Below are 18,794 nucleotides of genomic sequence, written 5' to 3' on the forward strand. Positions count from 1 at the left end.
CCTTGCGCGTGGGGGCTCCCCCACGTGGGGGATACCCTTGCGTGGCACGGCACTCCTTGCGCGCATCAGCACTGCACATGGCCAGCTCCACACGGGTCAAGGAGGCCCGGGGTTTGAACCGCGGACCTCCCATATGGTAGACGGACGCCCTAACCACTGGGCCAAAGTCCGTTTTCCATGGTGTACCTCTTAAACTTCAGTCTAATCCAGACATGAAGAACATATTTTCCATTTCCTGTTTTACCTTCTTATTCCATGACTACTGGGTGAGGACAAAAGACATCAAGTGCTTTGGAGAAGGAAGAAAGATTTGCTCAAAGACTCATCATGTGACTTTCTGGTCATGATCTGTTAGCTAAGGGGAGGTGGAGAGCAGGGTTTCAAGACGGTTCATTGAATATGACATCTCCAAAACTCAACAATGAATTTGGATCACTGCTTTTGCCTGAGTTACAGATAAAAATGAGTAGGAAATACACTTGAGGGTTTGAGATGTCCCCAACCCACCATCAAAGGAGCAGTCATATTAGTAGAGTCAAATTCCTTAAGAACAATGGGAATTAGGAGCTTCTCACTCTTTTCAACTAGTCAAATTGTATTATTTTCTAGGGGAAGCATTGGTGTGCAAGATTTCATGAACACATTCAGAATAAGAACTGAAGAATACTGGCATGAGACACCTAGGGTGTTTTATGAGATGGTGTGAGTGTTTGAGACAGGTTAACCTCAAGAGATTCAGAATATAAGGTAACCCAAAGCTTCCTTTAGTAGCCTTAAAGAGCTATCATTTATGAATGTCTCTAAATCCTTCCTGAACCTTTTAGTTAGAGTCTCTCAAAGTAGTAACTGGCACAACTACACCAACAACTTTGTAGAGAAATGCTGCCTTGTATTTGTATTGAAGCTGCCCCTCTTAACAAATGCCAGGCATATCCCCCCTAGTTCTAACTGTACCTTTCATTAAAAATGTCCAGAGAAAGAAATCCTTACAAGAAAACACCACAACACACACAGACACACATGCAACTCTTGAGAAATAAAGACATTGTATATATGTATACACCATATACCTCTTCCAACAGCCTTGGCCACATGGAGGCCCTATGAAGAGACATAACATTCCTGGTTAAGTGGCTATTTTAATTTTTCACTTGCACTGGCTCAAGAGAAAAGTTTCTAAAGAGCAGGATCAGTTATATCCCAGGATACTTTAACACCAGGCATTAATCTAAAAGGAAATAATTCTAAAAATTGGGACTAGATTTCTTTTATTTAAAAAGCCCCTCAAGAGGTACATTTACATGTGATATAATTTGAGGCCTACAAACACTGTTTACTGATTAATCTGCTATGATGTCAGGGTTAAAGGATATCATGTGGGGAAACTACTATAGTTGATTTTCATCCTAAAGAGATATCATACAAAAAATCCCTGAAAACTTAGAATAAAAACACAAAAGTTCTTCTCCAAATTAATATATTCAAAGAGTAAAATATGAGGTTTAAAATTTTTATAATGTTGTAAATAGAACTCTTTAAAGGGCACCTGGCTGTTAAGTACAGTGCTTTACCAAAAAAATCAAGTATTAACCAGTTGTTCAAAAAACTTTAGTTGCCATTTTAAATTAAATATCAAATTTTCTATTTGCCAGTTCCAAGGAAGACATACAACTGTGAAATAATAATAGATAAGATCTAAACTTGGTTCAATAATTATCCATAGAGAAAAATGCTGGAAAACAGTCAACAGTCCTAAGTAGAAGGCAATGGTACATATCATCCATCATACAGTGAGAAATATAAAGTGGAATATGTGGCAGAGTTCAGTATCAAACACAGACCATAATAATATAATTTAATTATATGCCTCATAAAAGTGGGATTTATAATGTTGTTTCTACTAATCTCCCTTATTATATACGATGGGCACTGTGGAGAGCATACAGATGGATCAAATACATCACAGCAGCACTTTAAGATTTTACCAAATAGAAAAGAACTGTAAAGGATAGGTTCTTTTAATTTAAATTCAAAGTAAAATAAGATTGGAAGAAGTAAGAAATTTGTGAAATAATGGACAGAGGGAGTATTTCCCTTTTACCACCTCACCTTAGTGTTTGAAGAAAAAAAATAATTTAGAAGACAAATGATGAGAGAGATAAAAAAGGGAAACTATGGATCCAAAGGAGAAGATGGTGGCAGGATAGAGAGTGGAATCATGCTCAATCTCAAAGCTGAGGTCACTAGGAAAAAAGCAGCTGGCATTAGTAAATGCCAGGCATTTAATACTCATGCTATCCCTTGAGAAAGGATTATTACCCACCTACCTTTTTTTACTATGGAAGAAACTGAAGCTGAAATGATTAAATAACCTTCCCAAAGTTGCAAAGGTCTCAAGTAGTCCAATTTGGATTTGAACCTAAGTCTGTCTCTACTACATTCATATTTATTAATATTCTGGCCTGATTTTCAGGATACTGATTGGCAAGCAAAGAAGAAAGCAATTTTGTTGTGGATTTTTTTTTTTTTAAGATTTATTTATTTATTTCCCCTCTGCCCCCCACCCCGGTTGTCTGTTCTCTGTGTCTATATGCTGCGTCTTCTTTGTCCGCTTCTGTTGTTTCAGCGGCACAGGAATCTGTTTCTTTTTGTTGCGTCATCTTGTGTTAGTTCTCCGTGTGTGCAGCACCATTCCTGGGCAGGCTGCACTTTCTTTCGCGCTAAGCGGCTCTTCTTACAGGGGGCGCACTCATTGCGCGTGGGTCTCCCCTACGCGGGGGACACCCCTGTGTGTCACTGCCTTCCTTACGCACATCAGCACTATGCAAGGACCAGCTCTACACGGGCCAAGGAGACCCGTGGTTTGAACAGCGGACCTCCCATGCGGTAGACGGATGCCCTAACCACTGGGCCAAGTCCTCTGCCCTTTGTTGTGGATTTAAGAGAAATTATAAATATCCTGGGGAATGCCCTTCTGATAGGTACAATTATCAACTCAACCCCACTATAAAACCCATGCAGGTCAACATTGAGGGCTTGAAATAACCCTTCCACTACAAGCAGATAATGCTGTTCTTGCTTCTCCCATATTGATCTTCTCATATTTATAAATGTAAGAGATTTATTGTATTTCCCTTCTTTGAACCTGATGGTATTTATAATAAATTACAAAAAATATGCCCATGATAAAAAGTCTTTTTAAAAAGCCATTCCTCTTTGTGTCTTTGGAGCTGAAACTCAGTAGACATCCTTTGTCTATTGGAAATATATTCATGTGTATGACAACCTTATAAAACATCAACATGATGTGTTTTCCAAGTCTGCCAGATGCAGATTTTAATATCCCATGTGCCGTCACATCCTATAATGTGTATTTTAAAACGGCAGTATCTTGTAAACTCTCTGAATTCATTTTACTGACTTGCTTCTTCTACTTAACATATCTTGCAGGTACACTGGATGCTTTTGCCGCTATACAAGGCTACATGCCTTTTTCCTATTCATTTTCTTCCTAAACCTTTGTGGTGGTCAGTGTGATGCACCACCCAGATCACCTGTTGGCAATGAAGGACTTATTCCCCCATCTGTTAGAAGTGCTGCTGGAAGACAGCTCACAGCTGTCAGTCAGTCAGTCTTCTTTGGGAATTTTCAAGTTCCAATGCCTGATCCCTAAGTGGGTACAAAACGCCCCCACTCTTGACCCAAATGTAGGATCCAGCTCAGAGCTTCCCAAGAAACAGCTAAGGCCTTTGTTGGGTCTACATCACAGCTCAAATTTTCCTTCTACCCAGTCCTGCTACCTCCCTCTTCCTTTGATAGACATTATCCCAAGAATAGTCCTAATAAAGCTCCTGCACTCTAACCTCTGTCTGAGTCTGCCGCCCCAGGAAGAAAATCTACAACCACTATTTTGTCATCAAGGATTATAATCAGTAGAATGTAAGCTCTACTGTTTTGTCCTTAACTCCTAGAACAATGCTTCAGCATTTGAGTAAATGTATAAATCTCTCACACACACGAGAGAGATAGAAAACAGTATTTAGAATAGTTACTTGTTTCTGTTCCTCAACAGACAAGTTTGTAGAACTCAACCAAGTTCTATTTGTCTTTGGAATATGTTAGTTTGAGCTACCATACAGGATTTGGTGTAAGTAGACAGTTGAAAAATGGGCTCCTATATGACTATGTCAGTCAGCCAAAGGGGGTGCTGATGTAAAGTACCAGAACTCTGTTGGTTTTATAAAGGGTACTTATTTGAAGTAGAAGGTTACAGTCACAAGGTCCCCAAGAGTTCAGCTCAAGGTACCATAAGAGTACTTTCTCACCCAAAGTCAGTTGCAATGTGTTGAGCAAGATGGTGGGTGATGTCTGTGAGGGTTCAGCTTCCCTCTTCCTCCTAAATGTCTCTCTCCCCGGGGCTCATTTCTTTCTGGGCTCAGCTGCTCTGGTCTCATCACAAGGTCAGCTATAAACTATCAAGCTCATCTCTCTTCCTGGGGCTGCAAGATCCTTTGTGTATCTTCTCTCTGTGTCTATTACCACGTGAGAATTTATTCTATCAGCCCAAGAGGGCTGGGCCTCAAAGCTGGGTCACACTCTAGTGATGTGGTTGAATCAAAGCCCTAATTGTAACATAATTTAATCAGACCGTGTAGCTGAATATAATATAATCAAAAGGTATCAAACCCAGAGAAAGAGTCCATTTTACAAACCTAATCAAATCTTTTTTTTTGAAATTTATAAATAATATCAAACTGCTACACTGACTAAAATGGATAGACAAAAATGGTATCTTTCTTTTCCAAATTCAAAGCGTTTGCCATACTTGATATCCTGGTCTTCCTCAGGAGGAGGATAGCAGGCACTATCTCAGCTCTCTATCAAAAGAGGCCTTGGTGGAAAAGGCTCTGGCTCAATCAGTGGGGCTCCTGTCTACCTTATGAAGGCAGGCTGGTGCAGGCAGGCTTGCCCACATGCTGTGGAGAGCCGCCAGCCCGGGCACTGCAGAGTGCCGCCTGGCCCACAAGTACCATAGAAAGCTGACTCAGCAAGGTGATGCAACAAAAACAGAGACAAGCAAGAAAAAAAAACACACAGAAGAGCATGCAGCAAATGGACACAGAGAACAGACAGCAAGCAAGCCACAAGGGGAGGAGGGGAAATTAAAAAAAAAAAAATACAGACCCAGAAGAACACACAGTGGATGGACACAGCAGACAGCACGCAAAAAGCTGCAAGGGTAGGGAGGGATAAAAAAAAAAAAAGAGGCCTTGGTAAAAGAATGCTAAGAGATGTACCTCAAGTTCAGGAAGAAAATGAATGTGAAAGGCAGGAAAATAATGCAAATACCCTGAATCCTAATTTGCTATACCCTTTTACTTAGATACCAAGGTCATTTGAGGAACATCTCAATTTTAGTCTATCAACACATGGCACAAAGTAGTCTTTCAGATTGTTGTACCTAAGTTGGCCACGCCAAGTTTTAGAAACTCCCTTCTATATCTGAGCAGGACTGCTTCATAATTATGCTTTGGAGAACATACTCTGCTAATTATTAGTGTATTAATCTGTGTATCTTTTATATGTACTTTTAATGTCTATAATATTTAAAAACTTTAAAAACTTGTTCTAAACTCTCCATTCTTAAGTATTTGTAAATGCTCAAATATTCAAGGAGTAATTTCAATACATTTTTCTTTTGGTGAAAAATATATTTTGGTGAATTGCACTATATTTTCTTTGCAAGGACACAACAAGAGTTCTGAGAGCTGCAAGAGAAAAGCAACATGTTATGTACAAGGAAGTCCCAATATGAGTACGTGCCTATTTCTCATTCAGAAACCAGGGAGAAAGAAGGCAGTGGGATTAAATATTTAAGGTGCTAAAAGAAAAAAGTACCAATCAAGAATTTTATATCTGGTGACACTGTCTTTTCAAAATGAGGGGGAGATTACAACATGCCCAGGTAAACAAAAGACAAGGGAGTTAGTTACCACTAGACCTGCTCTTTAAGCAATGCTAAAGGGAGTTCTTCAGACTGAAAGGAAGGGTACTACACAGTGGATCAAAGCATAAAAAGAAATAAAAATCTCTGGTAAAGGTAACCATGTGGGTAATTATAAAGGCCAGTGCTATTATATCACATTTTTTGATACTTAACTCCACATTTGACTTCTTACAGGTTCTAAAATACAAATGCATAAAAAGTAAAGATAAATTTATGGTTTTGAGCATACAATGTATGAAAATGTAATTTATAACAAATACAATAAAAAGGTGGTAGGAGTGGTATAGGAACAGTGTTCATGTACACTACAGAAGTTGGTATCAAATCTAACAAGATTGCTATAGATATATGAAGTTAAATTGAAGCCCCATGGAAACCACAAAGAAAATAACTGAAAAATATATACAGAAGGAAATGAGAAGGGAGTCAAATTGGTAGACTAAAAAATCAAATAAATATGAAAGGAGGCATTTACAGAAGAAAGAGGGACAAAAAAAGGTATAGGGCTTTTACAAAGACCAAACAGCAAAATGACAGATGAAAGCACTGCATTATCAGTACTGACTTGCAATGTAAAATGGATTAAGCTCTCCAAAGGCAGAGATTGGCAGAATGAACAAAAAAGCATGACCCAACTATATGATGTATATGAGAGACACAATTGAAATTCAAACACACAGGTAGGTTAAAAGTGAAAGTATAGAAAAATAAATGCTATGCAAACAGTAACCAAAAAAGAGTCAGGGTAGCTATACTAATATTAGACAAAATAGACTTTAAGTCAAAACTATTAGAAGGGATAAAGGAGATTATTATATATTGATGAAGGGAGAATTCAATAAGAACATATAAACAATTACAAATACACATGCACCTATTGGCAGAGCCCCCAAAATATATGAAGCAAATACTTAGAGATTTTAAGGGAGAAAGAGATCTACATTAATAGAAGACTTTAGGATACCACTTTCAATAACGGATAGAACATCTAGTCAGAAGATGAGTAAGGAAACAGAAGACATGAATGATACTATAAACTAACTAGACGTAAGAGACATATATAGAATACTTCAACCAACAGTAGCAGAACATACACTCTTCTCTAGTGCACATGGGTCATTCTCCAGAATTGACCATATGTTAGGCCACAAAACAAGACTCAACAAATTTTAAATTACTGAAATCATGCAATTGTAGCTCCTCAGACCATTAAGGAATGAAGCTAAAAATCAATATCATAGGGTGAACTAGAAAATTCATGAATATGTGTAAATTAAACAGCACCTTCTGAAACCATCAATCAGGTCAAGAAGAAATCACAAGGGAAAATAGGAAATACTTCAAGGCAAAAGAAAATGAAAAAACAACATATGAAAACTTATGGGATGCAGCAAAGGTAGTGTTGAAAGGAAAATTTATACCTCTTAAGGCTTACATTAAAAAATAAGAAAGATCTAAAATCAGAAACCAAACTTCACAACTGGAGGGTCTAGAAAAAGAAAAGCAAACTAAACTCAAAATGAGCAGAAGGAAGGAAATAATAAAGATTAAAGCAGATATAAATGAAATAGAGAATAAAAATTAAAACAAAAATAATCACCAAAACCAAACATTGATTGTTTGAAAAGATCAATAAATTCAACAAATCTTTAACAAAACTGACAAAGGAAAGAAGAGAGAAGACACAAATAACAATCAGAAATGAAAAGGGGGGAGGCATTACTATCAACTCCACAGAAATAAAGAGGATACTATGAACAAATGCATGCCAACAAATTAGATAACCTAGGTGAAATGGAAAAATTCCTACAAACACACAAACCACCTACACTGACTGAAGAAGAAATATAAGATATCAATTGGCCAATAACAAATAATGAGAATGAATCAGGCATCAAAACCTGCTAACAAAGAAAAGCCCAAGAGCAGATGGCATCACTGGTGAATTTTACCAAATACTCCAAAAAGAATTAACACCATCACTGCTCAAACTCTTCCAAAAAATTGAAGAAGTGAGGAATATTCCCCAACTTATTCTATAGGCCAGTGTCACCCTAATTGCAAAGCCAGATAAAGATACCACAAGAAAAGAAAATGACAAACCAATAACTCTTACGAATATAGATGCAAGAATCCTCAAAAAAAATACTAGTAAACCAAATCCAAAAACACATTAAGAGAATTATACACCATAATCATGTGGTATTCAAAGCAGGCATAAAAGGAAGGTGCAATGTAAGAAAAGTGGTTAAAGTAATCACCAAATTAACAGAAAGAAGGAAAAATCTATATAATCATCTCAATTGATGCAGAAAAATCATTTGACAAAATACAGCACATCTTCTTGCTATAAACACTAAGAAAACTAAATAGACGGAAACTTCCTAAACATGATTAAGAGCATTATGAAAAACCCACAGCTAACATCATACAAGACAAGGACAGTCTGCTGTCACTTGTGTTATTCAACTTTGTACTGGAAGTTCTAACCAGAGCAAATTGGCAAGAAAAAAAAAAAAGCCATCCAAACTGGAAAGAAGTGAAACTTTCCCCATTTACAGATGGCATGCTCCTATACACAGAAAATCCTGAAGAACAAAAAACCTAACAAAGGCACTATAATAAATGAATTCAGCAAAATGGCAGGGTATAAGATCAATACCAAAAAATATGTGGTGTTTCTATACAATAGAAACGAACAATCTGAAAAGGAAACCAAGAAAAAAATTCCATTTACCATAGCAGCTAAAAGCATCAATTATCTAAGGAATATATCTAACCAAGGATGTAAAGAACTTATACATAGAAAACTATAAATCTTTCCTAAAATAAATCAAAGAAGACTTAATAAATGGGAGGTCATTTTGCATTCATGGTTTGGAAGACTAAATATTGTTAAGATACTGATTCTACCCAAAGCGATTTACAGATTCAGTGCAAACCCAATCAAAATTCCAACAGCATTCTTCGCAGAAATGGAAAAGCCAATCCTTAAATTTATATGGAAGGGCAGGAAGCCCTGAACAGCCAAAGCCATTTTGAAAAAAAGAAGAACATTGGAGTACTCACACTTCCCGATTTTAGAACTTACTATACAAAGCTACAGTAATCAAAGCTACAGTAATCAAAACAGCCACAAGAACAGACATATAAAACAATGGAATCAAACTGAGAGTTTAGAAATAAACCCGCACATCTATGGCCAACTGACTTTCAATTGATTTTTTTTTTTTGAGGTACTGGGGCTGGGAATTGGACCCCGGACCTCTTATGTGGGAAGCTGGTGCTCAAGCACTGAGCCACATCTGCTCCCCTGAGTTGGTTTTTTCATTTGTTTGCTTGTTGTTTAGTTTTGTTTATAGGAGGCACCAGGGACTGAACCCAGAACCTCCCAAATGGGAAGCAGGTACTCAGCCACTTGAGCCACATCTATTTCCCATGGCCAAGTGATTTTTGACAAGAGTGCAAAGTCCATTCAATGGGGAAAGAAGAGTCTCTTCTACAAATGGTTCTGGAAAAACTGGATTTCCATATGCACAAAAAAGAGGGTGGACCCCCTACCTCATACCATATACAAAAATTAACTCAAAATGGATCAACGACCTATGTACAAGAACTACAACTACAAAACTCTTAGAAGAAAACATAGGGAAGTATCTTCAGGATTTGTATTAGGCAATGGATACTTTACAACAAAAAGCACAAACAACAAAAGGAGTTCATCATTAAAATAAAGAATAAAACCTACAGAATGGAAGAAAATATTTGGAAAACACATATTTGGTAAGAGTTTATATCCAGAATACATAAAGAAATCCTTCAACACAACAACAAAAAGACAAAAAAAATCTAATTTAAAAATGGGCAAAAGACTTGAATAGACATTTCTCCAAAGAAGATATACAAATGGGCAGTAAGCACACAAAAAGATGCCTGACATCATTAGGCAATAGGGAAATGCAAACCAAACCATAATGAGATACCATTCACACCCACAGAATGCCTACTATTTAAAAAAAATGGAAAATAACAAGTGTTGGGGAGGATGTGAAGAAATAAGAACACTCATTCATTGTTGGTAGGAATGTAAAATGATGCAGCCACTGTGGTAAACAGTTTGGCAGTTCTTCAGAAAGTTACACATAGAATTAACATGTGACCTGGCAATCCCACTTCTAGGTATATACCCCAAAGAATTGAAAGTAGGGACTCAAAGAGATGTGCATGTCGATGTTCATGGCAGCATTATTCTCAATTGCCAAAGATGGAAGCAAACCAGATAAACATAAACAAAATGTGGTATATACACATAGTGGAATATTATTCAGCCTGAAAAAGGAATGAAGGTCTGATACATGCAACAACATGGATGAACCTGGAAGACATCATGTTGTGTGGAATAGTTCAGACACAAAAGGACAAATACTGTATGATATGACTGATATGGAATAATTAAAATAAATAAATTAATATAGTCAGAAACTAGAATACAAGTTACTAGGGGCCAGGGTATGGGTGGGGAATGAGGAATTAATGCTTAATTGGTACAAAGTTTCCATTTGGGATGATGCAAAATTTTTGGTGATGGATGGTAATGATGGTAGAAGAGCATTGTGAATGTAATTAACAGCATTGAATTATATATTTGAGTGTGGTTAAAGGGAAAATGTTATGTTGTATATATATTATTAGAATAAAATTTTTAAAAAATTCCATCAATACTATTAACTGCCCATCATATCATATAAATTTTTTTAAAATTTTTTATTTCTCTCCCCTTCCCTACCCCCCTCCACCCCGTTTCTGTTCTCTGTGTCCACTTGCATTCTTGTCAGTGGCACCAGGAATCTGTGTCTCTTTTTGTCACATCATCTTGCTGTGTCAGCTCTTCGTGTATGCGGCGCCACTCCTGGCTGTGTTTTGCATGGGGTGGCTCTCCTTGCGGAGGTGCACTCCTTGTATGTGGGGCTCCCCTACACAGGGGACACCCCTGCGTGGCACACCATTCCTTGCGCACATCAGCACTGCAGGTGGGACAGCTCGCCACATGGGTCAGGAGGCACTGCGTTGAATGCTGGGCCTCCCATATGGTAGGCGGATGCTCTTATCAGTTGAGCCAAATCCACTTCCCCATATAAATCTTTCTTACAGATCATAATGGGAGTTAATTTTAGGGTTTAGTGTATCTGAAAGAAATTAATGCTCCTACTAGAAGATATACTGGAACGAATCACAGACCATTATTAGTGAAGTTCAAGGGTTAATTTCCTCCTATACGTCTCTCCAGGAATATAAAGATCTCTTTCTCCTGGAAGATGAATATCCTCAGGGGGAAAAAAGGAGTATAAAAAGATCTTTTATCTTTAAAACTAAAGACTCTGTAAAAGTTCCCAAAGCTGGTTGATGCTATGTCAGGGTATAGGTTTTAAGAGAGATACAAAAGCATTTATATTTGTAAGGGAGTTAAAAATCTGTATTAAAGTGAATTTATTTTTATCCTGTGAGATACAGGGTGTTTCCCTTCTCTCAACCTGAATGGAGCAGCAGTAGTATCCCTCCCTGTTTCACTGTAATTAGGCATTGTTCTTTCTGGGTCTAAGCAGCCATAAAGAATTGGCTACAGCTGGGGATAACACTCTATTTGTGCAAACTTTAAGATGATCAAAAATAAAATGCCATTTCACAAAGCAAGTATTCCCTAAACATCAAACTAGTTAACCCAAAAAGATTGGCTAAGTTAGTCCTTAAAAGATGGCGTGAGACTGGGGAAAGGGGTGGCAGGAGGGGCAAAAAAACAAAACCAACCAACCAAAGCACATGAAAACATTAAAGAAGACATCACTCACCAAAGTGAAGCTTCGAGACCGAGAACTGCTACTTCGACTCTCCAAACTCCCACCTCTGCTCAAGTCACTGAGCCTGCTGTTGGGGGACATGTCAGAGTCCATCTCAGAAGAGTCCAATTTCAGGTGGCTTACAGGCATCCCCACCAAAACCTCAGTGCTAGCCTGGTCACAAGAAGTGGGGGAAAGGCCAGTATCCCATTCTGAGGTGGTGGATTGCTTCTAGAGAAATCAAGCACAAAGTGGTAACAGTTAGTGAGCTATGATAGTAAAATGCCTTATCCTTCAAAAACCAAGCCTTGCATGAGCTAGATCCATCCATATCCACAGCCCCCACGGCATGAGCTAGATCCATCCATATCCACAGCCCCCACGGTTACAAGGGTAATGAGGAAAACTTAAGTCAACTTGCTTGGTGATGCTGGTTTCCATTTCTCCTTTATATCTTTATCCATGAATGTAGAAGAATTATTTTTAGGAAACATGGAGGTACTAAAAATTACTTTGGTGCTAAAAATCTGATTTATCTAATGTTTTGGCTTTATTTTTTTTTTCACTTAGGATTAGTATTTTCTGCTCTTTTATACTATCTTCAAAATAAGCCTTAACAGGACCAATTCATCAGCCTCAAATAGATGACAAAGGTTCAATGGCAAAGTAAAATATGCCAAAATACATGAGAAATTATCCTAATAATGTCACTGTATTCACTCATCCCATCTGCTTGCCTTTTCAGTTCAAAGGTAGTTCATTCCAGTAAAGTTGTACCAAAAGGGCTTTAAATCAAATTGAAGTTCAAGTACACATTCTGTCCTGCACCTGAAGTCTTCGGGATGTTTCTTCTGGACAATGTTAGTTCGACCTGCTGTGCAAATAATTCTACCCAGTTCTTCCTAATCTCAGGTACCTTGGCAATTCAAGTCAAGCTGGTAAAAATCAGAAGGAGTCTGCAGGTCAGGAGCACCTAATAAGCCCACATTCCTAAGAAGATACACACATGCTCACATGAATATGCCCATTTTCAGAACTGACTTTACACAATGCAATGCAGCTATTTTCATGTGATTTAGCTGGGAATAAATAAATACAAAAGCCACAAATTTAAAAAGGGAACATATGCTGCTTTCCTCAGCTGAGCTTTTTGCAACATGTTGGCAAAACTAGCATTTATAGTAACAGAGTTAGGCTTTCTCTCAATTGTTATTAATCCTAGTCTTTTCTGCCTCAGACATCACAAATTATGGTTCCTTTTCCAGCCCCACTACAGTTCAGAGTTGAGATGAGGTGACAAGAGCTAGTAAGTTATCAATGGAAATTTGGTTGTCATTCCTGAGATTCTAGAGTCTTTGGAAACCTCAAAAGTGTTGCAATTTCTACATAAAATACAACAATACCATAAATAAATACTATCAGGAAGCTCATGTTTTTACTTTCAGGAACAAAGACATTGAAACTGTTCCCTGTGAGCTTCTTAGTTCATATAGTCTCTGACCCTTTAGCAGGAAATGCAGTTCAGTCCCTGAATAATAGACAACAAGTGAGTTCAATAAAACTTTGCAGAAGATCAAGACTGAAAGGGGAAAACCTCCTGTTGATTAAATATGACCTATTACTATGCAAGTGAAGAGAGAGGTGTCTCATTTCCTTTCTAAACTGAGAATACCAACACATACACACATGCACAATGGACACACTAAGAGTCCCTTGAAGATGCTGAGAGGGCACATGAGCTAAAATAACCATAGGTACAACTTGGTAGATGTATATGTATGTGTGTGTGTGTTAAGTTTTAAGAAGAATATCACCATTTGTGAAGAAAGTCCAATCAGCATTTAACACCTTTAGGGGAACCCTGTTTAAGATTTCAAAAAATACTGTGCAAACCATCTCACAGAAATCACAAACCCATCTCTGTAAAATGGATAGAAAGAAAACTATTCCTCACCCCTTTTCTCTTAATTTTTCAGGTGAGTCAATAGAAGTCAAATGGCAATTTAAGAGCAAGGCTAGGGAACTAGAAGAGCCTGAGTACATATATTCTTTGTAAGTTGTCGTTATCCCAAACAATAAAAAAGACTTCAGAATACGTTATAAGTTTTAAAATTTGTTTAATAATATGAATGTTGAAACAATACAAAGATTTTACATAAATGTCTAAATAGCTAATGATATGGAACTCAGAGTATTATCCATGGTTACCCTCCCTAACGTACTCAGTCTAATTAATTAAATGCCTATGTATTTAGTATACCAACACATACACACATGCACACTGGACACACTAAGTATGCTGATGATAGAGGCTGATGACAAAATAAAGCAAAAGCAGGCATTACAGCTTTATCCCTATGACCCCTGAGTAGCTGGAGGTAGGACAGAGAAGGTTGGGACAGGGATCTGTAAAAGGAAACTCTACCACTATGAAAAACAAAACAAAACAAAACAAAATAATGACCAGGGTAATTTGAGAAAGAACCAAACAGAACTTTGAAAATGAAAAATTTAATAACTTAAAAGCTCAGTGGATGGGATATTAGATTAAATATAGCTGAAGAGAGAATGAACGAAAACAGAGCTGAAGAAACCTATTATTTAACCAGAATATAGCACAGAGGAAAAAAAAAGATGAAACAAAAGATAGAGTAAGAGGTTGAATATGTGTTTAACTGGAGTTCAGAAGTAATGCTTAAAAAGATAATGGCTGCGAAGCGGACTGGCTCAACTGACAGAGTGTCTGTCTACCATATGTAGGGTCCAGAGTTCGATTCCCAGGGCCTCCTGACCCATGTGGTAAGGTGGCCCATGTGCAATGCTGCAGTATGCAAAGAGTGCCCTGCCATGCAGGGGCAACACGCATAGGGGTGTCCCATGCCCAAGGAGTGCACCCCACAAGGAGAGCTGCCCAGCATGAAAAAAGCACAGCTCACCCAGGAGTGGTGCCGCATACACATACATCTGATGCAGCAAGATGATGCAAAAAAGAAAAGAGATGCAGTTTCCTGATGCCTCTGGATAATGCAAGCGGACACAGAAGAACACACAGAGAATGTGAGAGCAGACAACAGGGGGAAGGGAAGAGAAAAAAAAAAAAAAAGGCTGAGAATTTTCCAGAATCAACAAAAGGTACTGTATGGGTTATTTTCAGTTTGCTCCCCCAACCTCCCCGGATCCATTTTCCATCTTTCTCCAGCTGAATTCACCTGCCCACAAGGCAGAAGTGCACTGATGAGTTCCTTGACTTCTGGATTCTGGTTGAGTTAAGCCAGTGAGAGACAATGGCAAGAGAGGAAGGCTGGAGTATTTATTTCCCCACCTCCTTCCCAGACAGATCACAGGAGCTTGATTTGTCCTTCTACCTAAGAAAATAGCCTTTGTCAAGCAGCTCTCATTACATGGCTACTCTCTCCAGCTTCTAGTAACTAGTCCCTCCCTTTGCCCCTTTGGATCTAGGGATTGAGTGCTAATAGCTATTCAATGTTGCTGTCTTCTAAGTATTGAAGTATCCGTTATTGCTTTCCCTAAATCCTACTTCTATTTTTGAAAATACTCTATTAAACTTTCCTCAATTACTTAGGTATCGTATGTAATCTGTTTTCTGTTGGGACCCTGATTTATAGACACTGTTTCACAAAATGAAGAATTCCAATGAAATCTAAGCAGAATAAATTCTAAAAATGTATATCACTATGAAATTGTAAAACACCAAAAACAAGAGGAAAATCTTAAAAAGCAGCTCCAAATGTATAACATATATCCATTCACCTAGCAATTTCACTTATGGGACTTTATCCTACCAATAAATTGAAAACATGCAAAATGATATATATATAAAGTTATTCAATGCAGGATTGTTTTAATAATAAAAAACTGACTACCGATAGGAGACTGGTTAAGTAAATTATAGTTTAACCATTCAACTGAATACTAATCAACTGTCAAAAAGAAGTTCTCAATATGTTGATGAGTAAAGATCAAGTATATTAAGCAAAAATTCAGGTCTAGAACTATATATAAAATATTATGTTTCATGTAAAAATGAGGGATTATGGAATAAGAATGTGTATTTCTATTTGTTGTTATATGCATAAAGAAACTTTGGAAGGACATATAAGTCAAAAACCATCAGGCATAAGGGGGAATGACTGTTTAGGGGAGAAGAGTTAAATGGAGAGTTTAGATATATAAATTTCTTTTTTAACTATATGAAACTATTACCTATTCAAAAATTTAAATAAGATTTTATTTAAAAACACTCAAAGAAAAGACAGGTCATTTTTTGGAGTGATAATTACACCATTTTCTTTCATTTTTCTTCTTCAGGCCAGTAAAAAGAATTTATTTGGAAAATGGGGGAAAGAACAGAGTTTACTCGGAAATGGGAGAGAAAGATGGAAAATGCACACTAAGATTTGGTATGGGCTCCTCTAGGCAGAGAGAGCCTAATTTCTTTTAACAACAATCATGCAAACCAAACATAGCTGAATATCGTCAATGTGCTGAATTACACATATTATAAAAATATCTTTAAAGAACAAGGACAAAACAGTGTAGAAAATGTAAATTTCTAGAATTTCTATATCTGAAACCCAAGATAAGTTAAATATATATAATTGTTAAGGGTTATCGCTGATGAAATATTGTGTCTCCAGATTAGATAATATGCTGGAAATAAAAAGAATAAGGGCAAAATAATATTATAGATTTTCAGATAAAAAAACTGAGGGTCTGCCTTCAACAGATTCCCACTAAAAAAATTATAAAGGCTATACTTCAGGAAGGAGAGATCCAAGATGCAAAGTATAGAAAGCAAGAAGAAAGAATGGCCAAATGACCAAAATGATGGTAGGAGACATTCCAGGGTTCTGTTCCCTCACAGAATCTTTGAGCAACTAGCAAAACCTGGCAGAGCCATCTTATTTCAGAGCTCCAGAAAACCAAAGGTTGTAGTAATTGGGCAAGTGCTGAGTCAAGAAAAAGGCAACTTAAAAATGGAAGGAAATCCTCACGGTGGAGCCCTGGCTGGCCCCTTCCCTACCCCCTAGCCAGCTTGGTGCAAAAAGCCTGCCTGTGTTCCCAGTTAGAGTTCTGGTCTCAGTGCTGGAGGGGGCAGAGTAACCCTTGTGCACAGTCTGGGAGCACGTATATCTTTGCCAGTCTGTCTGAGGGCAGCATTAAGGGCTGAACCAGGACACTTTCGCACGCTTGCCATCCCAGAACTTGCCCTACATATAGAAAGCAGCTCACAGAGCTCTCCTGAAGAATGCTGTAGAACAGTCAAATTGCAGCTGCCTGGGCAAAGATGTGCTGCCTGTGCCTGGGACAGTGAGGAAGTACTGTTTCCTAGGGAAGAGTGGATATTCAGACATGTGTAAATGGGGGAATACCTAGAGCCACAATATTGGGGAGGACCCTGTGCTTTTGCCTCTAAATTTATTGATAGAACAGCTAAACACTGAAGGAGAGCACTGGTGTGGACCAATATGCAGATACTGAGGAAAGTGTTCTCTCTCTCTCTCTCAGTTTCTGGCACTCAAGGAAATCTGTCACAATACTAGCTCAATAAGCAAACACCTCAGAGTCTAAATTTCATAGATTACACATTAATATGTCAAAATGTCTAGGATGAAACAAAAGATTTCAAAACATACAAAGAAAGAGGAAAAGATGGCTTGTGCAAAGGAGAGGACTAAAGCAATAGAATTAATGGTGAGGCTATGGAAAAGTGATGGTAGCACAACACTGTGAATGCACGTAACAGAACTGAAATATATAACTGGTTAAAAGGGGAAATTTTAGGTTGCATATATGTTACTAGAATAAAACCTAAATTTAAAAAACCATAGGAGTACAATACAATGAACCCTAATGTTAACCATGTCTAAAGTTAATAGTACAATTATAATAATAGTCTTTCATCAATTTTAAGAAATGTACCACACTAATGTATGGTGTTAATAAGAGGGGAGTATTTGGAACGTCTGTTTTCTGCATGATTTTTCTGTATGCCTACAACTTCTCTAATAAAAAAGGAAAAAGGTAGAAAAAATGAAAGAGAGAGACAAAGAGAAAGAGAGAGAGAGAGAGAAAGCCATCAAAGAGGAAGCCTAGAGCTTGGACATACCAGAAAAAAAACTTTTAAAAAATAATCTTAATTATACTCAAAGGGCTAAAGGAAAACATGGACAAAGAACTAAAGGAAATCAGAAAAATGATTGAGGAATACAAAGAGAATGTCAATAAACAGAAATCATGAAAAGGAACTATACAAGCCTCAAGATCAAAATAACAAATTATTTTCTAAAAAGTTCCCTAGATGGGCTTAACAGCAGAATAGGGCTGGCAGAAGAATCACTGAACTTGAAGATAAAACCATTAAAATTATTCAGTCTGAGTGGGAGAAAGAAAAAAAATTGAAGAAAGGTGAACAGAGCCATCAAGCATACCAATATATAGATTGTGGGACTCCCAGAAAGAGAAGAGGGGAAAAGACAGGAAGAAAATATTTGAAAAAATAATGGCTGTAAACTTTCAACATTTAATGAAAGAGCTGAATATACATGTCCAAGAAGCTTAATGATCTCCAAAAAGGAAAAACCAAGACAGATCCATACCGACACATATAGTAATCAAACTGTTGAATGCCAAAGATAAAGAGGGAATTCTGAAAACCACAAGAGAGAATCAATGTGTCACAACAAGGGAACTTCATTAAGACAAAGCATTGATATGTCAAGGGAAACCATGAAGGCAAAAAGGCTGAAAAGTGCCAAAAGAAAAAAAAAAGAGGGTGAAATTAAGACATTCTCTAATAAACAAAAGCTGAGGGAGTCTGTCACCATTAGACCAGCCCTACAAGAAATGCTAAAGGGAGTTCTTCAGGTTGAAAGGAAAGGACACTAGATGACACACTGAAGTCACATGAAAAAAACAAAGATCTCTGGTAA

General features: G+C 37.5%; 1 protein-coding gene across 1 annotated transcript in view; it reads right to left on the bottom strand.

Annotated features, from left to right (window-relative positions):
- The window catches only part of PROSER2 (proline and serine rich 2), a 52,380-nt gene that overhangs the window by 17,134 nt on the left and 16,452 nt on the right, over nt 1-18,794 (bottom strand). Inside the window, exon 2 of the mRNA XM_004468863.4 lies at nt 11,854-12,072. Within this exon, the coding sequence (XP_004468920.1) occupies nt 11,854-11,991 (138 nt within the window). The 5' untranslated portion in view covers nt 11,992-12,072. The remainder of the gene's footprint in view (nt 1-11,853; nt 12,073-18,794) is intronic.

This window comes from Dasypus novemcinctus, chromosome 20 (genome assembly GCF_030445035.2).
Source record: "Dasypus novemcinctus isolate mDasNov1 chromosome 20, mDasNov1.1.hap2, whole genome shotgun sequence".
NCBI lineage: Eukaryota > Metazoa > Chordata > Mammalia > Cingulata > Dasypodidae > Dasypus > Dasypus novemcinctus.